The 13150-nt window shown below is 44.1% G+C and overlaps 1 protein-coding gene across 1 annotated transcript; it reads right to left on the bottom strand.

The window, feature by feature from the left end:
* Nucleotides 1-4233: 4233 nt before the first annotated feature.
* On the bottom strand, nt 4234-12254 carry eIF3k (eukaryotic translation initiation factor 3 subunit k). Its single transcript, XM_089558083.1, has 8 exons — nt 12057-12254; nt 11873-11971; nt 11666-11786; nt 10296-10370; nt 8557-8620; nt 6117-6191; nt 5705-5830; nt 4234-4466 (listed from the first exon to the last, which is right to left on the bottom strand). The coding sequence occupies exons 1-8, from the start codon at nt 12158-12160 to the stop codon at nt 4435-4437; spliced, it is 696 nt and encodes a 231-aa protein (XP_089414209.1). The 5' UTR covers nt 12161-12254; the 3' UTR covers nt 4234-4434.
* Nucleotides 12255-13150: the final 896 nt, after the last annotated feature.

Consider the following 13150-nt stretch of genomic DNA (forward strand, 5'->3'; position numbering starts at 1 on the left):
ATTGACCAACCGCACATGTGCAAATATACAAGTGGGCCGAACGAGAGGGCACACGACATGTTTTTTGGGGCAGTCTCCCGCCGTGGTGGCTTCCCTGCAGTGCCAAGATGCGAGGAGGAGAAACACCACCATCACCAAGAACAACAAAAAAAAAATTGTGCGCTAGCATTCGCGACGGCCCTTTTTAAGGGCGAGGAGGAGAAAGCGACAATCAGCCGCCGCGGTGGCTTCCCCACAGTACTTGGGTGCAAAGGGGAGAAGCATCCAACAAAAAATGACAAGGAAGGGATTTTGGTTACTTTCGTCATTGCCGACGACGGAGCGGATGCGTTACGAGTTCCCTTCCGCGTTAAAGACAGCACGAACGCGGACTGAAGTCAGCAAGCACTGGAATCAGATCTGTTTAGCTGTTGTGCCAAGAAATGCCAATCGACATTTTCATAAAGTGAAATTGTCAATAAATATTTTTTACCTCACTCAACAGCTACATTTCTCAGAATTGGGCGGTTTTGATCATACGTTTTTCCCCAGCAATTAAAAAAATAAAAAAAGGTTCTACTGTATTTCCACGTTTATGGGTTGCAGCACAGCACAAAAATGACAAGCGAATCACTCTAAGACCAGCCTTGCGTGGCGAATCTTCACCCTGGGCGCACCAAGCCAGAAGCGATGTCTCTCGCCAACCATGCCTTCTGGTTGGTAGTGTAGTCAATTTAAAAAGTCTTGATGATCTTAAACCAACTAGGATAACTCGCTTTCCCAATCGCCAACAGTCTGCATCACTCTGTTCCAGTTGCATTTGCGCAAGTCCTTAGGCAGTGATCCTCTCCTTTAGGTGTCCCTCCTGGCGTAGTAATGTTTTGTCATAGTAATTGATAAATTAATGTTTTGTCATATAATGAAGGACCGTTTCATAAGAATTTAACATGTCGCTGAGAGAGTATGAAGCGTAACGCTTCCCAAGTTCTCGAGCGGCCCCTGTTCGCCCTAGGCTCCATTGATGATCGTTCTCTCACCGCTACCATAGCTTTCCAGGAAGCGTGACAGCCTCCCTGCCGATGCGTTAATGAACTCTTAAATTCCCATTTGGCTGGCAAAGACTCTTGCCACTGCAGCAGATATAGGCAGACTCAGTGAATGATTTCCGCTACGAATCTGTTTGACTCGCATGCTGACACAGTTTTCAAGTTAAGGATGGGCCAATGTCCATAGCCTTTCTTGAAAGGTCCACTTCCCGATTTTAATGCTCACTCATAATGGAATCCTTGTTCTTGATGAACGCGGACAAAGTACTCTTCATGACGATTTCCCTCTTGGAAACGACACGTGTTAGACTTCGCGCAGTATCTGGACCTCCGTCTTGAGAGCATTTGCTGTATGATACTCACCAGATTAGCCACGAGGATGGCAGGAAGATGTGCGAAGCGTACACTACGGTTCCGGCGAGGCGTGCAATGATGGCGTGCCATTATAGAGATTTTGCACAGCAGACGTGTTACGTGTGCGTAGAAGGCGTCCGGTAATCCGGTATACATCTCCGCAATGCTAAATCTCTATAATGGCAAGCTGCTGCGCTGTCATGCTTCGCAGGATGGGCAGATTGGCTGAGTGACCTGTTCGAATTAACCGTTGCATTTGCTGGCATGCTTGTTACAGGGCATTTTCTCTAACTGAAACGTGCATTTGACGTAACTGAAGTGTCAGTTAGAATTAACGTGACGTGATAGTACCAGTACGTACACGTGCATGCAGCATGGAATATCTCAGCTGAAAACTGGTGAGGAACACAGTCACGAATTGAGAGAATTCTTGATGAAGAATATTTTATGCACGTCCATAGTTCTGCAAGCTCTAGAGTAGCACCTTGATTTTCAGTATATTGTACAGCTAAATACAGCTGCACAATCCCAATCTTTAGAGTACAATGTCAGACGGGTGTATGTAGAAGTTTTCAAGAGAGCACTTTCTTGCTCGACTGTGTGTTGCAGAAGCACTCTCTCTGCCCTGTATAAACTTTGACACAAGGGCCTAAAAAAATGATATGTTTACGGCATTAACCACTCCGCAAGATGTGCACATCTTGAATATTTCTTTGACTTATATGCCATGAACACAGACTTCGTAATTGATTCCTCACACAAATTAACACATCTTAACTTTATTCAGGCAATGTGCCAGCCACTTTGAGCATGAATTCAGGCACCTTTTCTTCTGGTCAAGTGGACTCTCCATTTAGTTAAACATGTGTTACATTACATAAGAAATAGCTTCAATGCATTTGTGTCACGCAAACATTTTTTTTCCAGGTGATGGTTGGTTTATAGAGCTTAATGTCCCAAAGTAACTCAGGCTATGAGAGACACCATAGTGAAGGGCTCCGGTAATTTCGACCGCCTCGGGTCCTTTAATGTGCACTGACATCGCAGAGTACACGGGCCTCTAGAATTTCGTCTCCATCGAAATTCAACCGCCGCGGCCAGGATCGAACCCGCGTCTTTCGGGGCAGCAGCCGAGCACCATAACCACTGACTCACTGTGGTGGCCTTTTTTTTTTTTCCAGGTGAGGTATTCTTTGCTGTGCTTTAATAAAACCTTCCATTGAGTGCTGGCGCTTGTGGTGTTCTGTTCTTCCGTTGTGCATCTTTGTGTGCCATGAGCTTTTAAGAGTGATCCCACTCCCAGCTCAATGTTCTGCTCCAGTTAAGCTGACCACCAAAGCGATTTTGTGGCCACGTTTTGCGTAGTAAAGTTCACCACATGTTGAAAGCCCAGAATGCCTTGGCAAAAGGAAGTCTGGAGAACGACATTACCGTTATCTGTTATCCGCAATTCCAATCATGAAAAGATGTGCCAAGAGAACTGAAAGCACATGTTAACTCAAGAGTGAGCAGAATAAATGATATGAATAATTCTAGTTACTCTGAAAATAAAGACAAAGTGCGGCCTTGTCTCGAGCTACTGTCAATGCGCACAGGCTCGAGCTAGTTGACTTCCAGAGGTGGCAAAGGCCAGACAGCTGGCTCCGTCTCTCTCCCTGTTCTGCAGTAGTGCCTACAGGGCATTGCAAAAGACCATGTCCATATAAACAGCAAATCACAAGAAGCAAATAGAAAATAAGAAAGGGTGCACTGTGCCATGCTTCTTAGGTGGCGTCATACCCCATAGCACATCTGACTGTTAAAATTCTGTAGCAACAATGAGAAGCCACAGCCGCAGTGACCCAGTGTGCTTAGAAAACTCATCATCATCAGCCTGACTATGCCCACTGCAGGACAAAGGCCTTTCCCATATCTCTCCAATTAACCCTGACTATACCAACTGCAGTCACCTTATCCCCGCAAACTTCTTTACCTCATCCACCCACCTGACTTTCTGTCGTCCCCTGCTACGTCTGCCTTCTCTTGGTATCCAGTCTGTTACCCTTAAGGACCATCACTTATCTTGCCTTCGCAATGCATGCCCTAACCAAGCCCATTTCTTTTTTTGAAATTAGACCAGGATGTCATTAACCCGCGACTGTTCCCTCACCCACTCTGCCCTCTTCCTGTCCCTTAACGTATCATTTTCCTTTCCATAGCTCGCTGCATTGTCCTCAACTTAAGCTCAACCCTTTTCGTTAGCCTTCACTTTTCAGCCCCATAGGTGAGTACCGGTAAGACACCGCTGTTGTATACTATTCTCTTGAGGGTTATTGCTAAACTGCCATGCATGATCTGAGAGTACCTGCCAAATGCGCTCCATCCTATTCTTATTCTTCTAGATATTTGGCTCTCGTGATTCAGATCTGCGGTCACTGCCTGCCCTAACTAGACGCATTCCCTTACCACTTCCAGCACCTCGCTAATACTCGAAAATTGGTAGTTATGTGCTGAAAGAGGCTTAAAAAATATCTGCTCACCCTGTGAAGTACCAAACACAGATGCACTGCAACATGAGTGGCATGCTAACTAGGATATTCTTCAGCAGCATGGCTGGCTGTCTCCGAACGGCAAATAAGCAACAAGGCAGACAGCTACAGGCCTGAAGTGACTAGTACTACAACTGAGACAAGACTGATATGGAAGCCCCGTATCCTGCTAACAACATGTCCGTTTTCCCATCAATCGTGATTATATGAGGTCTCAAGAGGGGCGAGGACACTGACTAGCATCTCTTGCTCATGGCCTGAGCAAGGTTTGATGCTTATCCTAGCGAGCAATGAGACTTGGCCACACACAGTCAAACATGGTGCAATCAAATTTTTGGCGTGCCATGCACGCATGTATTTTGCATACCTCAGACAGATGAAGTTCACACCAATGCAAAAGATAAAAAACAAAAACAACATGGTTCCGAAGTCTGAAGTGCTGCTACATCACAGGACGAGCAGACTCTGTGCTCCCACTGTGTCAGCAGTCCATGGACATGCCAAACGGTCGCTATGACGACCAGCGGTCAGCGACAACTAGCCATGATAGCTTCAACACCTGCGTGCAGATAAACAAAAGTTTTTTTAACTTTCAGCGGGCAGTTATAACATGGACAGCTCCTTATTAAATGAAAGTTTTGTTTCTACACAGCTACACATGCATATTTCAGTAGAGTGCACTGTCCCATTTTCGTAATAACTATTCTTCCAATAATAATAAAAAAATGCCACCACCGCAGGAAATTTGGTTATCGCATCGCTAAAATGTAATTCAACTGCTGTCAATAAGAGAAAATGTGCAATTAGTATCCAGTTGCGTGCAGCCAAACGACTATAATGAAAAGCTATCATGTACGGCTTCCTCAAACCAAAGAGTTTAAAGGTGAACTGAAGAGGAACCTGAACTCACATTTTTACCGCTGGAATTTGATCCACACATTCCGAGCATTCTTAGAAACTTCGAATTTGACCCATGGAGCTGATTTCTCTAATTTAAATCTGATTAAACGTCCCGGCTCCCGCCTTTCTTTTTTGAATTCCCCGCAGACGGTGGGAGGAGTCGACCAACCTTTCAGCTAGTCCCGTGGCGGCTTGCTGCTCTGCCATCAGTGGAGTGATACGTAGTGGTCGGTGAAAGCAAAGAGTCCACGCGTATTTTTATTTTCGTGGGCCTAATTTGCAGCTACGTAGTCTATGACTAGATCTATTTATTCGCGGAAACCTAAAAAAAAAAAACAGAAGCGAAGCTGCCACGCCACTGCCCGAAAGGCACTCCATGCGTTGGTCGACTCCTCCCACGTATGCGGGGAATTAAAAAAAAAGGGCGGGAGCCGGACGTCAGTCCGATTTAAATTACGGAAATTGGCCGCACAGGGCAATAACTCGAAGTTTATAAGAATGCCGGGAACGTGTAGATCAAGTTCCCGCGGCAAAAAGACAGAGTTCAGATTCCTGTTCGGTGCACCTTTAAGAAAAACCGCCCATGCCGTGAATGGATGACCGCTGGCGAACCAGACCAGTTGCTCTGTGCCATAATGATTGGCAAAGAGCACGACAAGGTCACTGTCCCTGTACAGCATTTCTCTAAAACCATGTGGCTACATTGAGGTGCATGTTAATTACAATTTTTCTCTTCTTAAAAGCATTTTTCAAGTACGGAGTTCATATGTAAGCCTAATATGAGTGATTTGCTAACCCTTCATATGAGTGTGTTTAGGCTGTCATCAAAATCACTGATCAAAGAACACCAAAAATGCATCACAAAATTCCAAACGCACAGGTCCATAGCACACTCACTTTCGAAGTCGATCTTCTCGGTGATGTTCTTGGTCTTGACAATCTCCTCCTGATTGGCCACAAAGACTGAACCATTCCCCAGGTCCTGCCAGCCATTGCGCTGGATCCACATTTGGAGCTCAGCGCCTGTGGGGAGGGGTGTATGGAGCCATTAATTGATTTATTGGGGTTTAACATCCCAAAACGACTCAGGCTATGAGGGACGCTGTAGTGAAGGGCTCTGGAAATTTCGATCACCTGGGGTTCTTTAACGTGCACTGACATCGCACAGTACACGGGCCTCTAGAATTTCACCTCCATCGAAATTAAGCTCCATCACCTCCATCGAAATTCAGGGATCGAACCCGCGTCTTTCGGGGTATGGAGCCATTAAACCTCACGCAGGCAACAATACACCACCAGTGATACTCACCGCTCACATCGAGGAAGTCCGAGAGTAGGGCCTTGTCAATGTGCTGGTATGTCATGTTCACCACGTAACAGACAACTGTGGAGGAAAAAAGAAAACAGACATGTATGCATCTATTTTAAAGCAACATTGTAGTGACCTCACTCTCACTAAAGAAATACGAAAGTAAAACACACCACCAACCACAGTAATATTAGGCTATTTTGTAAAATAAAATGTTTATAACGCATCGAATGTAAACCTAAGATGCAAGGGGTGCCTATAAGGTCCTGTGCATGAATGTTACAATGCCACGATTAAGAGCCACAAGACTAGGGGTCTCCTAGTTTAAACCTCGCTACTCGTTAGACCTGAAGGAAAGCATTCACACTGATAACGAAACAGCCTCATGAAGAACTGATCACAACAAACACTGCAACATCTTAGCCTATGAGTGGAAAACAAAGCATCAAGCGCTACCACTGTCGACTACGGCGGCAGCAGCACACAGTCCAACTTTCCATATAACAGAGGTATTCCCTACAGACGGCATCATAGCGCATCCTTGCATCTACTATGCAAGATGGTTTGGTTTGGTTTTATGGGGTTTAAGGGGGGACACTGGTCTTGAAAAAAAAATTTTTATTAATGAAGTCACACTATGAAATCTTCAGGGAATATGTATTTTTGTGTGCTGATTCTAGATATGTCATTTAATTTCATGTAAACCAATTCCTGGAGCACTTATGCACTTTTTAATGCTAGTATTTTGTGGAGAGTTTTGAAGAAAATTTGCTGTGGGAAACTCGCTGAAATGTATGCCATTGGGTTCTCTTGACGCCAAGGAATACAATAAGGGTGAAAATGTCTTCCTGCCTATCATAGAACTTAAGTTATAGAGTTTTGAAGTTGTCGCTTCAGAAATGAGAAGGAAAGTGTGTATTCCTGTTTCTGAAGGGGCAGCTTCAGTACCCTATTACTCATGTTCTATGAGAGCCAGGATGATAATTTTACCCTTATTGTATTCCTTGGTGTCAAGAGAACCCAATGGCATACATTTCAGCGAGTTTCCTGCAGCAAATTTTCTTCAAAACTCTCCGCAAAATAGTTGCATAAAATGTGAATAAGTGCTCAAGGAATTATTCTACATGAAATTAAGTGACATACCTAGAATCAACGCACAAAAATACATGTGCCCTGAAAATTTCATAACTATGACTAAATTAATAAAATTTTCTTTTCAAGACCAGTGTCCCCCCTTAACGTCCCAAAGGCTATGAGAGACGCCGTAGTGGAGGGCTCTGGAAATTTCGACCACCTGGGGTCCTTTAACGTGCACTGACATCGCACAGTACACGGGCCTCTAGAATATCTCCTCCAAAGAAATTCAACCACCGCAGCCGGGATCGAACCCGGTTGAATTTATTTGGAAGAGATATTCTAGAGGCCTGTGTACTGTGCGATGTCAGTGCACGTTAAAGAACCCCAATGAATAAATAATTATCAAGTACAGCCAAAGAAAGCAACCATCTACAACGGCACTGAATTGTACTTTGCCCAAGACACAACGGCAAGCTTCTGAAGAGCTTCCAGCCCCATCTGAGTGCACTGTGAAGGCAGTGGCGGACGACCAAAATATGAGAATGTTCACCCACAAAAATTATCAACTCAGGATTGAAGGTACAAATTGGCTGTCATCAGTTTACCAGTGTTGCTATCATTACCAGTGTACAAAGCAAGTAGTTACACCAAGGGGGAGAGAAGAAACGAAGAAAAGCTCATACCCAGCACTACACACGAGGTGCGTTCCAATACTCCCGATAAGACGTCTACTTAGACGTCTTGCCGGACAGCCGCCATTTTAAGACGCATTCCATTTTTCACGAAGCCGTCTAAGAAGACTGCTTCGCCGAAGTCCACATCGATACAGGCTAACTTCCTGTCTAAAGATGGCGGAGCAGTTGGTGCAGTCTGAGCTGAGTGAGCCGTGCTCTTGGCGGGCACTGGAGCCCGGAGACGCACCATCTTTCAAGTGTCAGTCATTCCGTTAAATTGATTTTTATAGGAACTGGCAGCAAATAAAGCCGTCTTTGTGGACCTACGATTATATTTGTGAATCGCGCGAGAGGAAATCGTGCGGGTGAGATCGTCTGCTATGCAGGTGAGATCGTCTGCTGAAGCGGTAGCGATGAACGCATCATTATTGCAGAAAATAAAAATAAAATAAAACTATAAAACTACTAACAGCACGTTTTTTAACTTGTTTTATTAAGAATTTTTAAGAACATAGGAGTGCAACTATTCGAAAATGTTAGTTCGGTTTGTATGCCGCAAGGCAGCGCGTGAAGTAGACACGTTCCAATATGTAGACATGTAGACGGCGTCCTAGACGTCACACTAGACGTCTTGTCGGACGTCTAGAGAATTGGAACGCACCCAGGATGTGAATGTGGTTAGAACTTACATTTTCTGATGGAGTCGTTGAATCCACTGATGGACTGAAGCAGCAATTTGCCCTTAACAGCTTCCTGCAAAAGTACACAACAAAATTCTAAAATGCGTATTGTTACAAAAACGTTACACGGAAGGCCACAGGCAGTAACTATGTTCCAGTGCTAGCTAAAATTCCATGCACAACTTCAGATAGAAAAATTACCAATGCATCGTGATCACATCATGAAACATGTACACCAGAGAGATGGTACTAAGAGGAATGACACTGAGGTTCCTCAACCACCATTGCCGGAAATGATGTGTGACATGCAGACCCATATAAAGCAAATTTAATTATATTCGTGCCTCATTAATACGACTCCCATTTAATGCCGACGTCTCGAATTATGAACCATTTGCTTGGGGACCAAACTTTTTCTACATATTCATGCCTTGTTAAAAAGGAAACTCACCGTCCGGACAATGGACAAGGGGAAAATGCACAGAGCCCAATGAGGTCTGTGTATTTTTGTATAGTTAATATGGGCATGATAAGAACAAGATCTCTACTGGCCCAAACAGAATATTCACTTTATGCATTTTGAGTGCAGGGCACCATAGGTGCTGAGTTGCCCGTAGGTGCATGTAACATTTCCAGAATTGCATGCATGAATAGCTGTGAAAAAAAACTCCTACAGCTTGTGCCACATACAAAGCCATATTCAGCAGCTGTCAACTGAATGAATGCTATGTTTAGCGATTCCTAGGATGTGAACTGTCGCAGTGGGAATTAAGTTATTTCGTCGTGGGACGCGACCTGATGTATCACAGACCATTAGGCAGGTCAGGCTTCAGCACATTATTTAAAGCATAATGATGGTCATAATAAAATGGGCTTGTAGCCCCAAAATTCTCCCTATTTCAACTTCACTGGCCGCCACAATGCACAGAAACAGACCTTACCAAACTTTTTCTACATATTCACGCCTTGTTAAAAAGGAAACTCACCGTCCGGACAATGGACAAGGGGAAAATGCACAGAGCCCAATGAGGTTCGTGTATTTTTGTATGCAAGCACCAAATTTTTGCTTGCATGTTTTCTTCTTTGAAATGATGCGTCAGACATTAGAATACATGGATCACCGTGTGGTAGTCGCCTATGACTGCTAAACAATTTATAATTGAATTCTTCTCAATGCTGTTTTGGTTTCATCAACTATACGATGGCTGTGACGCGTAGCTCATACTTTGGTCACATGAGGCACGAAAAAATATGTCGTTTGCTTCATTCTAGCTATTGAAGCAGGCTGGTTTAAGTGTTGTAGTGAATTAAAACTATGTATCATCGTTTATACTGCAGGTTTTTTTCGTGCCTCACGTGACCTAAGTGTGAACTACATGTCACCGCCATCGTTCGGTTGATGAAACTGAAACAGCATGAGAAAAGAAATTCAATAATAAATTATTTAGCGTTTGTAGGCAAATACCACGTGCTGATCCATGTACTCAAATGCCTAACACATCATTGGAAAGAAGCAAACACACAACTAAAACTAGGTGTCTATAGTCCTTTAATTATAGCATGACTTTTTGTGATCTTTTTCTTTCCTTCGCACAACTTGCTTTATGGACGGTTTTACTCGAGAATCAAAGTGTCCATATTAATGAGGCATAACTGCATATGTCACAATTCTGCATTGCTCACACTGCTTCTGTCTGACTTGGCCTTGTAAGATACTTTTTGCTGACCTAGAAGCCAAACTCACTTACCCAGAACCTCGGGAAGTCGCACATTTCCAGCAGGTAGTGCAGATGTAGTGCGAGCTTAATGTCACTGTCAACGAGCTGACAAAAAGGGAAAGAAAAAGAAAAAGTGGTGACTTTTCAGAGATCATTTGAACGTGGCTACATTTATCGCAACAACATGACAAGACACAACACTCTTCATGTAGCGCCACATACGTAAACACAGTGTCACATAATTTGCTACACCATCCACTTTTCAAATGTCCATGTTCTTACGCTAAAAGTGATAAGCACAATACTCAATACCCAAAAAGATCATGCAGACCAAAAGAGGGCATAGCATCTTTCTTCACATACAAGGAAACTAAGCTAATTATTCACAGAGACCATGACACAAAATGAGCTTTGCAGAACTCCTGCTACTAACAATGACAGTGGATTTTATGGTACAAAGGCAGCTTTGGCTAAAGAGTGGCATTGCACAAAGTGTTTTCACCTCCTCAAGGTCAGGTCAAAGACCCATAGTATTTCTCCCTAAACAAAAGTAGGCCATTGCTGCGGTACTCCTGCCTCCATTGCTTCGTTCGGAGGCTTAAATGGCAATTCATGTGCTCTCCACAATGCCTGTGTGAAAATGGGAGGACTTACAGAAAGCATCTAAACTTCTGAAGACACACATTTCACGGGGAAATGCAGACAACTTTGCGAAAATAGAAAATTATAAAAAATTCAGACTATATATAAAATTATATAAAAATTCAAGTTTCACAGACCTTTGTTCTGAAAGTAGGACATAATAACGGGTAAGAGGCAACCATGAACTGCCTTGTCCCGCGTGCATGGCCAATCTATTTTGCACAGTATTCCTTCACGTCAGAACAGCGTATGCAAACCAGACAACAGGCAAGCAACAGGCACAGATATTATACTGTAGTTTACATTTCACACAGCTTTTGAATGCATCGCTTATTAGGCGACACATATAAACACTGGGGCCCAAAAGGAATGGCCTAAGCAAAAAGACATAGCCAAGCAAAAAATAATCACTTCGAATTTCTAAAACCACATGTGGTACCAACTGATCACCAAATGAAATCAGTTGGACTCCAATCGATTCCAAAAGTGCTTAGCAAAATTTCTAATGACCTTTTTTTACTAAGGAATCAGCTTTGCTACACGGCAACCAGATGAACAATGTCGCTTTTCATTAACTGGTTAGTTGACTGCATATTTACTTCACGCATTGCTATCACTTGAACACCTGAACATATAAGACTAAACACACAAGTCTGAAAGCACTAGAGAGTCACGTTTACAAGAAAACTCTATCGTATACTGTAAGACATAGCACATAGCTTCCCAAAGGCAACGATACAGAACCACCGTCTTCTAACCTTTTCCTGGTCGATTAGACACTTGCAGAGAACGAAGTCCGTGTGCGGCAGGTTGGTAAGCGCCTTGAGAAGGATCGCAACGACCACACTGTTGTTGAAGTTGGCCGGGTTGAACTGGTAACTGCGAAATATAGCACGAAACAAGTCGTCAGCGAGCCGGGAATCGCAACAGTAGTAGTAATAGCAGCATGCCGCGGATTCACTCACAGTTTGAGCACCGCGAGGTTGGCCTCCAGATCGTAGACATTTTCGCTGGCTTGAACTTTGACGTACTGCTCCAACCGGACTAGATTCTCGGGGTTATACCTGCAAATTGTTTCCCCACATTGCACACACCGGCCACCACCGGTAGCAGCTGCCCGATCGCCCCCAGCCAACAATTCCCACTTGCCTGTCGATGCCTTTCAGCATCTGAGCCACTTGGACCCGCATGCTTTCCGCACATGGGATCCCCAACGGCGGCTGTTTGGTGTAGTCGGTACCGATAAACGCCATCACAATACTTAAAAACACGTGGCTACCAAATAAATATCCTTCGCCAACTTCCCTTGACACCACCGCTACACACACGAGAAAGGAAGGACCGCACAAAGACAGCGTGACGGGGTTAATACCTTGAGTGAAGCAATCAAGGCAATCACAAGTGCACCAAAAGTGTGGAAATATGATGGATAATCAGAGAGCAGCGCCATCCTCTAACGAGAAATAAAAATAATAGCAATGCCCACAATTTGCAACTACTTTTTATTTTTCATAAACATAATGCTGCACAACACATAAAGTCTTCTGTTTTTATCATTAAAAAGGAGGAAATAGTGTTTACCTTACAACAGCGCAAAATAAACTGGCAAAACGAAACGAAGACGCGAGGCGGCGCCTCGGGCGTTTGTTTTGAGTAGTTTTTGAGTTGCGGTCATGGTGGCGGTGGTTTTTGTTATCTGGCACTGTGCTTACTAACTCGTTTTACTACTCGACAGTAATGATTCAGGCATCCAGGACCCGCAAAATCACGTTGATTGCAGAATTTCCTACGGCAAATACCAGCTTTCTTTTTGCTAAGCACGCGCAAATACATATATATTCTTGGCAGTACCTTTCTTCCCGAATTGACCCGAGTTATGTCATGTGACGAGTGATGGCGTTCGCGTCGTCTGCGACGGACTTATTTTAATAAGCGCGTTTTTTAAACTTGCGTGATTGAATTGGTTTGGTTTGGTTTATGGGGTTTAACGTCCCAAAGCGACTAAGGCTATGAGAGACGCCGTAGTGAAGGGCTCCGGAAATTTCGACCACCTGGGGTTCTTTAACGTGCATTGACATCGCACAGTACACGGGCCTCTAGAATTTCTCCTCCAAAGAAATTCCAGCCGCCGCGGCCGGGATCGAACCCGCGTCTTTTGGGTCAGCAGCCGAGCACCATAACCGCTGAGCCACCGCGGCGGCATTGATTGAATTGGGATAGAATTCTCTCCAAGAAACCTCCTT

This window comes from Amblyomma mixtum, chromosome 8 (genome assembly GCF_055824585.1).
Source record: "Amblyomma mixtum isolate Tamu chromosome 8, ASM5582458v1, whole genome shotgun sequence".
Classification (NCBI taxonomy): Eukaryota; Metazoa; Arthropoda; class Arachnida; order Ixodida; family Ixodidae; genus Amblyomma; species Amblyomma mixtum.

What these genes read in the sequence shown, in the direction of transcription:
- eIF3k (XM_089558083.1), bottom strand. Translation starts at nt 12,160, where the DNA reads ATGGCGTTTATCGGTACCGACTACACCAAACAGCCGCCGTTGGGGATC. An exon ending in AACCTCGCGGTGCTCAAACT is followed by an intron (nt 11,787 to 11,872) that starts GTGAGTGAATCC and finishes TATATTTCGCAG; the next exon opens with TTACCAGTTCAACCCGGCCA. An exon ending in CGAGAAGATCGACTTCGAAA is followed by an intron (nt 4,467 to 5,704) that starts GTGAGTGTGCTA and finishes ATCTGCACGCAG; the next exon opens with GTGTTGAAGCTATCATGGCT.